Genomic DNA, 13,212 nt, shown 5'->3' on the forward strand with positions numbered 1-13,212 from the left:
ACGGATGAGTAATACCTTCTAAAGTGGCCTGATATCTATCTATCTATCTATCTATTTATTTAAAGTATAATTCTGCTCCTAAGAAATATTGCAAAATGGTGTACCAAGGAAGTCAAACAACAAGATCAAATCATATGGCATATAAAGCAAAGGGGGGAAAATAGATAAAACATCAGAAGTTGTGTGATACAACTTTCAGTTGTACAGTATCCACCCAAATTCTATGTTCACTAACTCTTTCAATCACTTCAAGTTAATGCACATTAGCAAGTTCCTATTCCCTCACCCTCAGCTTGAAAACCTGTGCAGGAAAAGTTAAAATCTTGCAATATTCATGCGCCATCCACACAAAAATAAAAGCGTGATTACGCTGCTGATGAGCAAGTGCTTTTAATATGGCAGAAAGGTAGTTGAATAACACGATCCCCTACTTTCTGAGCAGCAAATTACCTGATGTGTGCTTTTTTATTTTTGATTGGGTAAATTGTTCTGTAGACTCTATGCAATAAAATTTGATCGGCATTGTTATTTATGGTTGTTTTTTGTGTGTGGCTCCTGCTGTGCAGTGAACCACATTCTGTAGGCTAGTACAATATGTATTGATTGCGGACAGAGTAGCAGTTCATTGTCAGAAGTGCCAACATTTCGTTTCATTTGGTATTCCGCCTTCGTGGAATGGTTGAGGGAAAGGGCAAACTGGACATTTGAACTATGTGTAGCGGGAGAGGATGAAGGAAGTGTTGTGTCTGGACTCTGAGTGAGCGATAGGAAAGTCTGCAGAATTTAATTCTGCTCTCTAGCTACTGAAGGCACCCCTCTGATCCAGGCTACATATGATGTCTTTCATCTTTCTAAGTTCATTGTCTTGTACACTGATGTATACGAAGCAGAAACCTGTGCCACGCAAAATTTGAACTGGCCCAAAGTAGATAATTTAAGTCATGTCGGTAAATAGTTATTCTCTCGTTTCATGCTGCACTGGAAACTGCTGTTTCCAGTTCATAGGCATTGAGGTTAGGTGACAATCTATGTACTTTCTGATCTGATAAAAAATAATAATTGCCTAATGTAATCTTTTCATACAGATACCAAGTTATTCAGAGACTAGTCACATCTTTCGTGAACTTTCAGCCAGCTCAGCTTGCTGGATTCTTACTCGTTTGTGTCCTGGGAATTGAAATATTAGTAAGTGATACACATAATTACTGATTTTCATTAATTAGCTTCCATTATTTCATTGGAAACCTTTAAAAAAATCATACATTTAAACTATAATGAAAAGGATGAATACAGAAAATGTTTTGAGAAGTTGAAACTGGGCTATGAAGATATTATTTGGGATATTATTTGTTTGAGGAGAATGTCAGTCTTGCTAACATGTCTGTATTTCTCTCCTCTATCTCCATTTCTAAATCTAGGTTTTCTCATTTTTCTATCGCTCCTCCCTTAGTTTTGGCCTGATTATCTTTTCCATGTGGCCATTGGTTACTCAGCAGTGGAAACAAGCAAAGGTATTTAATGTGCAGAGAGATTCTGATTCTTTTACTTATTTGTTTACTTAAGATATTTTTACCCCACTCTTCAGCCTAAAAGCATCCCAGGGTGGCTTATAGATCCAAAAAACATGAGACGGTCCTTTCCCTCAGGCTTGCAATCAAAAAGCCACGATCCAAAAGTGGTGGTGGGGAGAAAAACAAGCAAATTCAGGCACCAATTCTTACAAGTTGCACAATTCTCGTAGCAGCCAGCTGGTCATTACACAAAATCCATGTGGATCCTAAGTCCCTTTCTGCTTTAATGTCACAGAGCTTTAAGTACGTTCTTGAGAATGGGGTTGAAAGGCTTCTCTAATTTCAGGTTTAAGGTGATGGTTTTAACCTTTAAAGCCCTATACGGCCTAGGACCCTCGTACCTACGGGACTGCCTACCCTGGTATGTCTCATGGAGGACCTTATGGTCTCCAAACAAAAACATCTTGGAGGTCCCGGGCCACTGAGAAACATTTAAGAGTGCGAAGGATAACTCTTAAATGACGTGTGAGGGAGAAGGTTGCATTTGGTGCAGGCATATTTTTATTGAGGATTCGGAGACCTCCAAATGGCAATTTTGACATGACCTCACCTGAACCCTGCTGTTTCCACTTCGTATTTCAGTTCCCATAATTAGTTTTATTCGCACACGTGACTCATTTATTTGGTGTTTCTTTTCATTGCTGTAGACCATCGTGCTAAGCTGGATTCTTTCGTGTTTGCTTCTGGCAGTCTTCCCCTTGATGCCTGTTGTAGGAAGAAAGCCAAGCTTCTCTCTAGTGTAAGAGCACAGATAAAATTATTCCGAGATAAATAAAATTATTTCGTTTTCATTGGGCGGGGAATACATTACTGAAAACGTATCACCACTATTGTTGAATTCCAGAATTTAAATAAGGTAATTGTGGAGGAAATTCATGGGTTTTTTTGTTTTTCCCAATGAGGTTTGTTATTGAAAACTTCATTTTTGGAGCACTGCTCTCCTCTTTGCTGGAGAAAGGCATCCTAGAGTGGTTTCTCTCTATAAATGTATCCCTCCTTGGGGGAAATCCTATCCTCGTTTCAGTCTTTTTTTCAGAATAGAGTTAGATATTTCTAAGAGCTTCTACTAGTTGTAGAGCTATGAGCTCTATGGAAACCTTTCCCCCCTTTCTCTACTTCCCTGCCATGAAGAGGGAAAGCCACTGAAACAGCATTGTTGGGGTCCTGGGAGCAGAGGGGAAGAACAGAAGTTAGAGGCCTGCAATCGCAGTATTGGTGACGTGGTTTCATAGAATCATAGAGTTGGAAGAGACCACAAGGGCCATCGAGTCCAACCCCCTGCCAAGGCTCTTCTCTGCAAACAGAGGGAACAAAGGTTCCGCAAGTGGACTTGGGACCTGGTAGAGTTAGGAGATGCAGTCATTCACTGAGAAAGGAACCAATGTTTATACAACTTCCTTGCTTAGTTACTGGAAGGTAATTCTTCCTCTGTAAATTACCAAGTTAGTGGCTTTTTAAAGTTTTGGCACAATACGGGAAATTGTGAAGTTATGGTGAAACAGAGTCTTGTGAAAGGGAAGGAAGACATCGTCAAAACTTCTTGACTCTGTCGTCCTCCTAGTTCCCAAAAGCTTAGATTAATGTTTTATGCGTGTTGTGTAGTTGCCCTTCAGTAACATGATTTCAACTTCATGAAAATAATTCCTAAAGCTATATACCTGAAGGAGCGTCTCCACCCCCATCGTTCTGCCCGGATGCTGAGGTCCAGCGCCGAGGGCCTTCTGGTGGTTCCCTCATTGCGAGAAGCAAAGGTACAGGGAACCAGGCAGAGGGCCTTCTTGGTAGTGGCACCCGCCCTGTGGAATGCCCTCCCATCAGATGTCAAAGCGATAAATAACTACCTGACATTCAGAAGACATCTTAAGGCAGCCCTGTTCAGGGAAGTTTTTAATGTGTGATATTTTAGTGTATTTTTGGTTTCTATGGAAGCCGCCCAGAGTGGCTGGGGAAACCCAACCAGATGGGCGGGGTACAAATAATAAATTATTATTATTATTATTATTATTATTATTATTATTATTATTATTATTATATATTCTTTTAAAAAACCACACAACCTCACAAATGTATTATATTTTACAGAACCACAGCAGGGTTGCTGATTCTGTTGCTGGCTTCATCTTACCTGGTGACATGCCTCTGGAAACAGAAAAAGAAACACATGCCTTGGAAAGAACTCACAATATACCTCTTTCAGGTCAGTGACTTCTGTAAACATGAATTATTGAGAAGTGTAACTTTCATTTATGCAGTCACTATTTAAAAAAAAATCAGTTCTGCGTATTCTTCTGGGTCAGCTTACCTTTTACCACGAGTTTCTCCACTGATTTGATATTTCTTAAGGCACTTGTCATGATTGGCCACAACACAGCACCTCCAAGGAGCAAGCAGAACTCCAATTGTGTTTCTCTAATCTGTTGTGAATGCTAGAACGCTCCACATTTACAAAGGAGGATCTCTGTGTAACCGATTCATTTTGAGAACTTGCTGTTGAGTGAAGGGAGCCTGCGTCATGATAAACCATGAATTTGCATTTTTGGCCCATTTCTCTGCTACACCCAAACCATGATCTCCTAGTCTGCATTTAACACTAGGTCAGCGGTTGTGGTTTGTTCCCTCTGTGTGCTATTAATAGGTGGAATAGTCCACACCTATGGGAACCAATCCATGCATCGGTCTGACAGTATCTTGCACGTGCTTTTGTGATAGTCTGAGGGCTGACTGCCATCCTTCTTTTCGGGGTTTGGTAAAAACGTTTCAAAAGTGTGTGGAGCAGCTGTTCAGCTCATTGTGACCGTGTGGGTAAAAGTGGCTTTTAAAAATAATAATAAAAAAGCTCCAGGAAGTGTCTTAAGATTATTACGTGCAGCCCTTTCCTGGGCAATTGTACAGTGGTACCTCGGGTTAAGTACTTAATTTGTTCTGGAGGTCCGTTCTTAACCTGAAACTGTTCTTAACCTGAAGCACCACTTTAGCTAGTGGGGCCTCCTGCTGCCGCTGCGCCGCTGGAACACGATTTCTGTTCTCATCCTGAAGCAAAGTTCTTAACCCGAGGTACTATTTCTGGGTTAGCGGAGTCTGTAACCTGAAGCGTATGTAACCTGGAGCATAGGTAACCCGAGGTACCACTGTACAGAGAAGCAAAACAGTTCTGGTGCTGCTGCAGAAGGAAGCCAGAGATCTTAACATAGTTTTCCTGGTGCTTTTCTTCCCTTTTCCCGAGTTTCTGGAGCAGGAGATGCAGCAGAAGTTGGAAGGCGTTCATGAAGGTGGAGTTAGGCATTTGTATTGGGGAGGTATCTTGAAGCTTGGGCGGGTGGGTTGGAGGAACAGTCAGACCTTGTCGTGGCCCCATTCTAACTTGAATTGGCTCAGAATAAGCCTAACGGTTCCATGATTTTGGGGGGCGGGTAGATTGGTTTCCATTACTATTACTTACCAGGGATATATTTCAAAGCTGCATTGAAAATGCTTTTTGGAGGGAAGCGCAAACAAAACTTTTCAAAGTTGCTCACACAGATCATAAATAAAACCAATGCAGTCCTCTTTTCTTTCTCCAATTTTTCTCGTGTCTGCTTGTTTTGTAAAAAAAACTTAAAATATTCCCTCTTTGTCCTTCGTGCCAAGAATTCAGGACAAAGATGGTTGTGCAGGGCTGGCACTGGTGGCGTTGGGGGGGGGGGGGAAGAGAAGATAAAGAACATCCTTGGCTTATGGCCCCAAACCACTTTGTCAAAATAGGTTAAGCTTCATCATTATATAGAGAGTATATTTTCTGAGTATCTGTTGTGTGTTATGAAACCAGGTCATTTCAGAATGTAAACCTAGTGTTTTTGCTTAGGCATGAGATGCCATTGAAACTTCCTCCATGAGAATATACACATATCCACTTACTCTTAAAGTTCTCTTTTTCTTTTCTTAGTAGACTCAAAGAACTCCCCTCTTATGTCTTAAGTATGCACGACCTCTAAAACGTAAAAGAAGATACCCATAAAATTGTGCAAGCATGCTAGGGAATAGAGGAGAAATTGTCCCACTAATATATCAGGCCCTATCTACTGTAGATCTATGAATTGTGTACAAACCAGTGTTACACACCGGGGCACTCCTTTTCTCGTCATGCCAATAGGCTAAGCCCACTTTGCAGTGATAGGAGAAAGGGCCTTTTCTGCTGTGGTGCCTCGACTGTGAAATTCCCTCTCCCTGAAGGTGTGGATGGGATAAATTAGTTGATACTGTCGTTTCGGGGGTTTTCCCCCTGCCCCCTGTACTGCTGTAATTTTTTAATGGTTGGTTTTCTGTTGTATTTTATTACTTTATACTGGGAATGTAGTATGTTGGAAACTGGCCTGAGTTCGCTGTGCGAAGAAGGATGCTCTAGAAATCCGATAAATAAATAGCAAAACACCAAAATTCTCAGCATCAGCATGCCTGCACTTAACTGAAATTAAGTGCCATTGAACTTGACGGTGCTTGTTTCTTACTGCACAGGCTCAATTTGTATACTGAGCTTTAGCAAAAGTTCAGCCAGACGAGATGCAAACTTTGGTGTTTAATTAAAAATGCAAACCATCTTGCAAAGAAAAATTAATATTTAAACTGCTAGCTTGAAGTAGAAACCCCATCAAAGAAAAGGAAGGGAGCACCCCGCCTCTATTTGCTTATTTTATCCTTCTTCTTTTTTGACTTCTGCTAATCTGTCACATGCAGATATAAAAGCATTGTTATTTCCTGATTCACTTGCTGGAGTAAAGTGAGTCCTACAGTTATCTTGATGTACTGGCAGAAAGCGTCATCCCTTCTGCTCTGGAAAAAATCCCAGAGCTATACTTCCCTTTTATCACACCCATATGAAAATAAGAAGACTGGCTTATACCTTAACACTGATGCTGTAAGATTACTGCAACAATGTGTGTGAAGCACTTAAGCACTTAGGAAAGGTGCTCTGTTAGAAATATTTAATTATTTCCAGTTGGAGATTATGCATAAATCAGAGCTACTGTCAACATATTTCTCATGAATTCTGTTAGAAAATTTTGAAGTGTGGCTCATCACAGGGTTGAAAATGTTCCAGTTCCAGTGGATTGCACATTAATTGTTGCTACCCAGTGTACATATAAAAAGAAAAGCTGCTGTAGGCTGGCTCTAAAGGTAAAGGTAAAGGTACCCCTGCCCGTACGGGCCAGTCGTGTCCGACTCTGGGGTTGCGCGCCCATCTCGCTTAAGAGGACGGGGGCCAGCGCTGTCCGGAGACACTTCCGGGTCACGTGGCCAGCGTGATGAAGCTGCAGCTGGCGAGCCAGCACCAGCGCAGCACACGGAAACGCCGTTTACCTTCCGCTATAAAGCGGTACCTATTTATCTACTTGCACTTAGGGGTGCTTTCGAACTGCTAAGTGGGCAGGAGCTGGGACCGAACGACGGGAACTCACCCCGCCACGGGTATTCGAATCGCCGACCATACGATCGGCAAGTCCTAGGCGCTGAGGTTTTACCCACAGTGCCATACGCGCTATTAGGCTGGCTCTAATAGGTACTAAATATAATGTTTCAAGGACCACTGATATGAAGTTTACGGCATGTAATGCCTTAAGAGAAAATATTATGAAAATGATCTATAGGTGGTACATGACCCTAGTCAAGCTTGCAAAAATTTATCACCTGCCTGATAACAAATGCTGGAAATGTAAAGAAACTGAGGGAACATTCTTTCACCTTTGGTGGACATGCCCAAAGGTTAAGGCTTTCTGGGAGATGATCTATAATGAACTAAAAAAGGTATTTAAACATACCTTTCCTAAGAAACCAGAGGCCTTCCTTCTGGGCATTTTCGGCCAATTGGTGCCAAAGAAAGATAGAACACTCTTTATGTATGCAACAACCGCAGCAAGAATACTCATCGCAAAGTATTGGAAGACACAAGATTTGCCCACTCTGGAAGAATGGCAGATGCAAGTGATAGACTATATGGAATTGGCAGAAATGACTGGCAGAATCCGAGACCTGGGAGAAGAGTCGGTGGAAGAGGACTGGAAGAAGTTCAAAGAATATCTCCAAAAACATTGTAAAATGTTTGAATGTTAAAATGATGTTGGATATAAAAATCTCAAATCTCAAATATCTTTAATACGGTCAATGACCAGAAAGCAATTTATAAAAATGACATTATAAGTAGTGTTGTGCTACAAATAGCAGGATATAAATAGTTGGATATAAAGATAATATGGCATCAGTGACATAGTTAAAAGAAATATGCAAAAATGTTTTAAGAAAAAAGGGTAAGACCAGAGTAAAATTATGTCGAAACTAAACAAATGATATAAGGGATTAAGTTATAAAGAACATGTGATAAATGGATTTAAAAGGAAAGGAAAACCGAAGACATAATAGATTGAAATGTATAATATTGAATAAGATTGGAAAGAGGGTAAGGAATTGCTGAACTTGATTGTGTAAAGGGGAATACAGATAAGGGAGATGTGAGGAAGTCAGGAAAGAGGGTTATAAAGACAGTAAGCAAAAAACTAGATTTTTATTTTTTCTCTGTTGTTTTTTTCTTCTTTCTGATTACTTTTACTTTTTTTCGTTTTTGGATTGTGCTGTTTTTGATTGTCTTTCTCTTTTGTTTTGTCTGATTGTGATACTTGTTTTATTATGCAAAATCTTAATAAATATTTTATAAAAAATATATATATATATATATAATGTTTCAAAACATAGTAGTTCTCGGCAAGAGTTTAATTTCTCCCCAAAGCATGTTCTTCCTTGCCACTAGATGTCACTGCAAATGTGGTATTGATGGAAGAATTAAGGAGCTAAACTGATTAAGATAAAAAGCAAAATAGATTGCAACCATGTAATTTGCCACAACCTTGTAATGAAAGTCACCTTTTTACTTTCTTTGAAATACTTCGCTTTATCCTTGTTCCCCCCCCCCCGGTTTTCCTCTCTCTTCGTGACCTGAGTTGGCTCAGACTGATTTGGCATGCTGGCTTTGCCACAAAACAAACCTCTAGGAATGAAAACAGTTCAAATGACACCCACAAAGAATCCAAATGGGTTTCCAACCAAGCCATCTATGGGGGAATTTTATTTGGCTACAGTAAATAAGGACCGTAAATTAGGAGTCAATAAATTCCTATAAGAGAATTGTGATTAAGTTGTATAACCTTTTAAAGGAAAGCAGTCCTACCCTCAGGATTAATGTTTGCAAATCCATCTTCAGTTTAGCTAATATAATAAACTGTGTTTAGACTTATCTTTTCGCTGTTTGATGCATGCCTTGGCTAAATGCTAAACTGAGTCCATTGTAGTGTAAAAGGTAAAGGTAAAGGGACCCCTGACCATTAGGTCCAGTCGCGGCCGACTCTGGGGTTGTGGAGCTCATCTCGCTTTATTGGCCGAGGGAGCCAGCGTACAGCTTGCGGGTCATGTGGCCAGCATGACGAAGCCGCTTCTGGTGAACCAGAGCAGCGCACAGAAACGCCGTTTACCTTCCCGCCAGAGCAGTACCTATTTATCTACAGTGGTACCTCAGGTTAAGAACTTAATTCGTTCTGGAGGTCCATTCTTAACCTGAAACTGTTCTTAACCTGAGGTACCACTTTAGCTAACGGGGCCTCTTGCTGCCACCGTAATCTGGGGAACCGGGTTCGCGTCTCCGCTCCTCCACATGCAGCTGCTGGGTGAACTTGGGCCAGTCACACTTCTCTGAAGTCTCTCAGCCCCACTCACCTCACAGAGTGTTTGTTGTGGGGGAGGAAGGGAAAGGAGAATGTTAGCCGCTTTGAGACTCCTTAAGGGGAGTGAAAGGCGGGATATCAAATCCAAACTCTTCTTCTTCTTCTTCACCGTGCAATTTCTGTTCTCATCCTGAAGCAAAGTTCTTAACCCGAGGTACTATTTCGGGGTTAGCGGAGTCTGTAACCTGAAGTGTCTGTAACCTAAAGCATCTGTAACCCGAGGTACCACTGTACTTGCACTTTGATGGGCTTTTGAACTGCTAGGTTGGCAGGAGCAGGGACCGAGCAATGGGAGCTCACCCCATCGCGGGGATTCGAACCGCCGACCTTCTGATCGGCAAGCCCTAGGCCCTGTGGTTTAGACCACAGCGCCACCCACGTCCCTTATTGTAGTGTAAAGCCACAGTCATATTGAGGTCTGGCTTTGGCTAAATTATCTGGAAGCTCTCAGGTGGGAACACTCTCCTTATCCTGTTTGTTGCATTAAGAACCTTTAAAGAGCTCCCTCAGCTGACAGTATGGTGCATGAGGTTAACACTCCCAAGAAATGAAGGAATATGATGAGCTGGACAGCCACGACAGCTGTACGATGGCAGGTTTTAGTTGTGAATGAGAAGGGAAGCTGCCTCTGTTTATCTCCACGTCAAGGCCATTTCACACACTGCACAGTAGTAGCAAACTATCAGGAATATTTTACGTTATTGCTGCCAAACAAAGTGAAGTGCTGCTTGAGGGGCACATGTACTTGTGTGGCAGATACACTTGTAAACGTTTATTCACTGTTTAAATAAACATTCAAAACATCTTGGGGCATAGGTGCCAACTCCTCCCTGGGTGCCTGAGCACCCACAAAATTCCCCATGAAGGGGCCGGGCATGCACAAATTTTAGTGCCAGGGTTATGCACCCTGCATGGCATCCATGGCCCCAGGAACTCACTGTCGCGGGGCCAAGTTGGCTCTCCTTTTTGGAATATTCTAGAAACACTCCTGTCTAGTATGTCATGTGCAAAGTGGTCCTATGTTTCCTGAAAGAAGCAAAAACATGTGTGAGCTGTTGACTTCCCTCCCCACAACCCCAAGGCGATTTAGTTAGCTTTGCTATTTGGAAACTGTGAAAAATTCAAATTCTGCAGAGATAATTACATCTAACTTAAACATTAATCCTATGCCATTTTCCTGGGTTCTTGAATGAGCTCGAAACACGACTACCAAGCCATTTCTGTGAAGCCAAATAAATAGACATTTATTTAATTGTTTGCATTAATCAGGCTGCACAAAATCATACTACTTCATATTCTACATTTTGTTTCATTTTTTCACTCACAACACCTATCTCTCTTGAGCTCTGTGAAGCTTCTCAAATATATTCCTTAGGAAAGAAAGAAAGAAAGAAAGAAAGAAAGAAAGAAAGAAAGAAAGAAAAGAGAGAGGGAGAGAGAGAGAGAACCCAATAAAATGGCAAACTTCTGTAAGTTTTTTTTTTTGTTGGTACCAACATAGAACACAAATACTGTTGTAAGAACAGCCTTGATCAGCGTAAAACAGGACTGTTTTGGCTTCCACACAGCATTCCCACCCCACCCTCAGTGTGTATAGTACATTTTCATAATGGAAAAGATAAATTTAATGTTGCTCTTTATGTTTGCAGAGCAAACAGATCCACCCCATCTTCCATCTTTTTGTGGTGTTGCTGAATAAACATGTTTGGGAACAACTGAGTACAGATGGCTTCCAGGTTGGAATTACCTGGGTACATTTTTTGTGTTCCATATTTAAATGTATCTAGCCTAGTAAACTCTTCGTATTGACTTCTTCCTCTCCTTATCGGCTGTTATGGGTGAGGTCTGCCATGTAAGAAAAAGGCCTAGTGAAGCCTTCATTTTATTACTGAATTCTTCCAGCCTCCCCTCCACGGTGCCTTTAAATATTTGCCTGTTCCCAAATATTAGCTGCTATTTTCTAAAACTAGATTTAACTGATTTGCTTCTGCTGTACTTGAGGGCATTTATTGGGAATCCCTTATAATGAACAGGTCTGTTGCTGTGAAGATGGAACAAAAGAAAGAAAGCATGGTGGCTGCTGTTGTGTGCAACTTTTATAGAAATGAGCAAAATAGAAAATTGATTCAAAATATTTGGGAAGGGCTTTGTTGGCTGATGCTTGGTGACAACACAGACCCACCACCTGGAATTCCCTCCCTTGGGTTATTTGTGAGGAAGAGATTGTAATGGCCTTTAAATGCCTCTTGAAGACTTATACATTTACCTGAGCTTTCCTGGACTCTGACTCTTAATTCTCTGTTGTGTACACTGCTCAGTTTTATTTGTAATCTATAGTTTATATTTACAGTGGTACCTCCGGTTGTGGATGGGATCCGTCCCGGAGCTCCGGTCGGATCCTGAGGTTTCCGCAACTGGAGGGACCGCTTCTGTGCTAGCGCACGGCGCAGTAGAGCACTTCTGCGCATGTGCACGCAGCAAAACCCGGAAAAATACTTCCGGGTTTGCCGCATACATATCCTGAAGGATATGCAACCGAAGGTGAATGTTAGTAGAGGTACCACTGCAATTTGCAAATTTTCTTTGCTGCTTAACTGTAAATAAAATCTCTATGTGGATCTCCTCCCCCGCAAATAAATTTAAATTTTTGGTAAAAAACAATGGGGGGGGAGTTAAAAAACCCAGCCAGCTGGGCGGGGTATAAGTAATAAATTTATTGCTATTATTAAAAAAGCAAAATGAATAAAATCATTTAACAGTGTACAATAGAAACTAAAGTTACAACTTCATTAGAGATAGGTTTTGTTCTGTTTGGTCCTATTTTTTAGGATTATTGAATGACATTGTATTTATGATTTTCAGTTATATACATTTAGGTAGTTTTACAATCCTAACATTTCAAAACTTGACTTCCTTCCTCTTTCTGTGGTTCCTTAATTATTATTTTTTTTACATTTCCTGCATATTCTAAATTAACTTATTCTTTTATTCATCAACTTTAAATATACACTGTTGTGAAACTGCAGGTTATTTCAATAATCCTGCTAAAAGACGACTCTTTCGTTGCCTTTTGTGGGAGCGAATTCCATAGGGAGCAGAAAGTGCTTTCTTTTTTCTCCTGTCTTGAATCTTCCAGCATCCCATTACTACAAACTTCATCTGATGTCCCTGAGTTCTAGTATTATGAGACAGGAAGAAATACCGTATTTTTCGCTCCATAAGACACACTTTTCCCCTCCTAAAAAGTAAGGGGAAATGTGTGTGCGTCTTATGGAGCGAATGCAGGGGGGAGGCAGGCAGGAAAAGCCCCCAAGAGCGGCACACAAGCTCCGTGCGGCTCTTGCGGGCTTTTCTCCAGGATGGTCAAGGGACTGACACGGCCAGTCACTCCCTTCTCCCTCCTCATAGAAAAGCCCGCAGGAGCCGCACGCTCCTTAAAGGGTGCGCGGCTCCTGTGGGCTTTTGCGGGAGGTGGGGGTATTGGAGGTGGGGGAGAGCCGCGCACAGCCTATCCGGCCGTGGAAGCCAAGGTCCATCCTGCTCGCTGTCTTGGCTTCTTTGCTCTTTGGGACTGGGGGGGGAATAAGATTTCCCCCCTTGATTTCCCCCTCTAAAAACTAGGTGCGCCTTATGGTCCGGTGCGCCTTATGGAGCGAAAAATACGGTACTTCACTCTATCTACTTCATATATTAGATACACCTTTATCATGTCCCTTCTTACTTGTTTCCTCTCTGTCCTTAAAAGCCCTGATTTGTGTAAGGGCATTACAATACAGGCAGTTTTATCTCACGCTTGTTTGTATAGAATTAAATTTGCTGTTTTACTGCCCACGCACCCAATTTGGAGAGGCCCTTTTGGCGTGCCTTGTCTTATCCACTCCAAACAGTTCGGTATCACC

At 41.5% G+C, this 13,212-nt stretch overlaps 1 protein-coding gene across 4 annotated transcripts in view; it reads left to right on the forward strand.

Annotated features, from left to right (window-relative positions):
- Positions 1–13,212, forward strand: part of PIGN (phosphatidylinositol glycan anchor biosynthesis class N) — a 336,158-nt gene that overhangs the window by 282,977 nt on the left and 39,969 nt on the right. For all 4 annotated transcript variants that reach the window (XM_081872989.1, XM_081872992.1, XM_081872990.1 and 1 more), the window contains exons 16-19: positions 1,086–1,185; positions 1,419–1,511; positions 2,219–2,310; positions 3,654–3,768. In XM_081872989.1, the coding sequence (XP_081729115.1) occupies positions 1,086–1,185; positions 1,419–1,511; positions 2,219–2,310; positions 3,654–3,768 (400 nt within the window). The remainder of the gene's footprint in view (positions 1–1,085; positions 1,186–1,418; positions 1,512–2,218; positions 2,311–3,653; positions 3,769–13,212) is intronic.

Source organism: Podarcis erhardii (genome assembly GCF_964252035.2).
Source record: "Podarcis erhardii genome assembly, chromosome: 8".
NCBI lineage: Eukaryota > Metazoa > Chordata > Lepidosauria > Squamata > Lacertidae > Podarcis > Podarcis erhardii.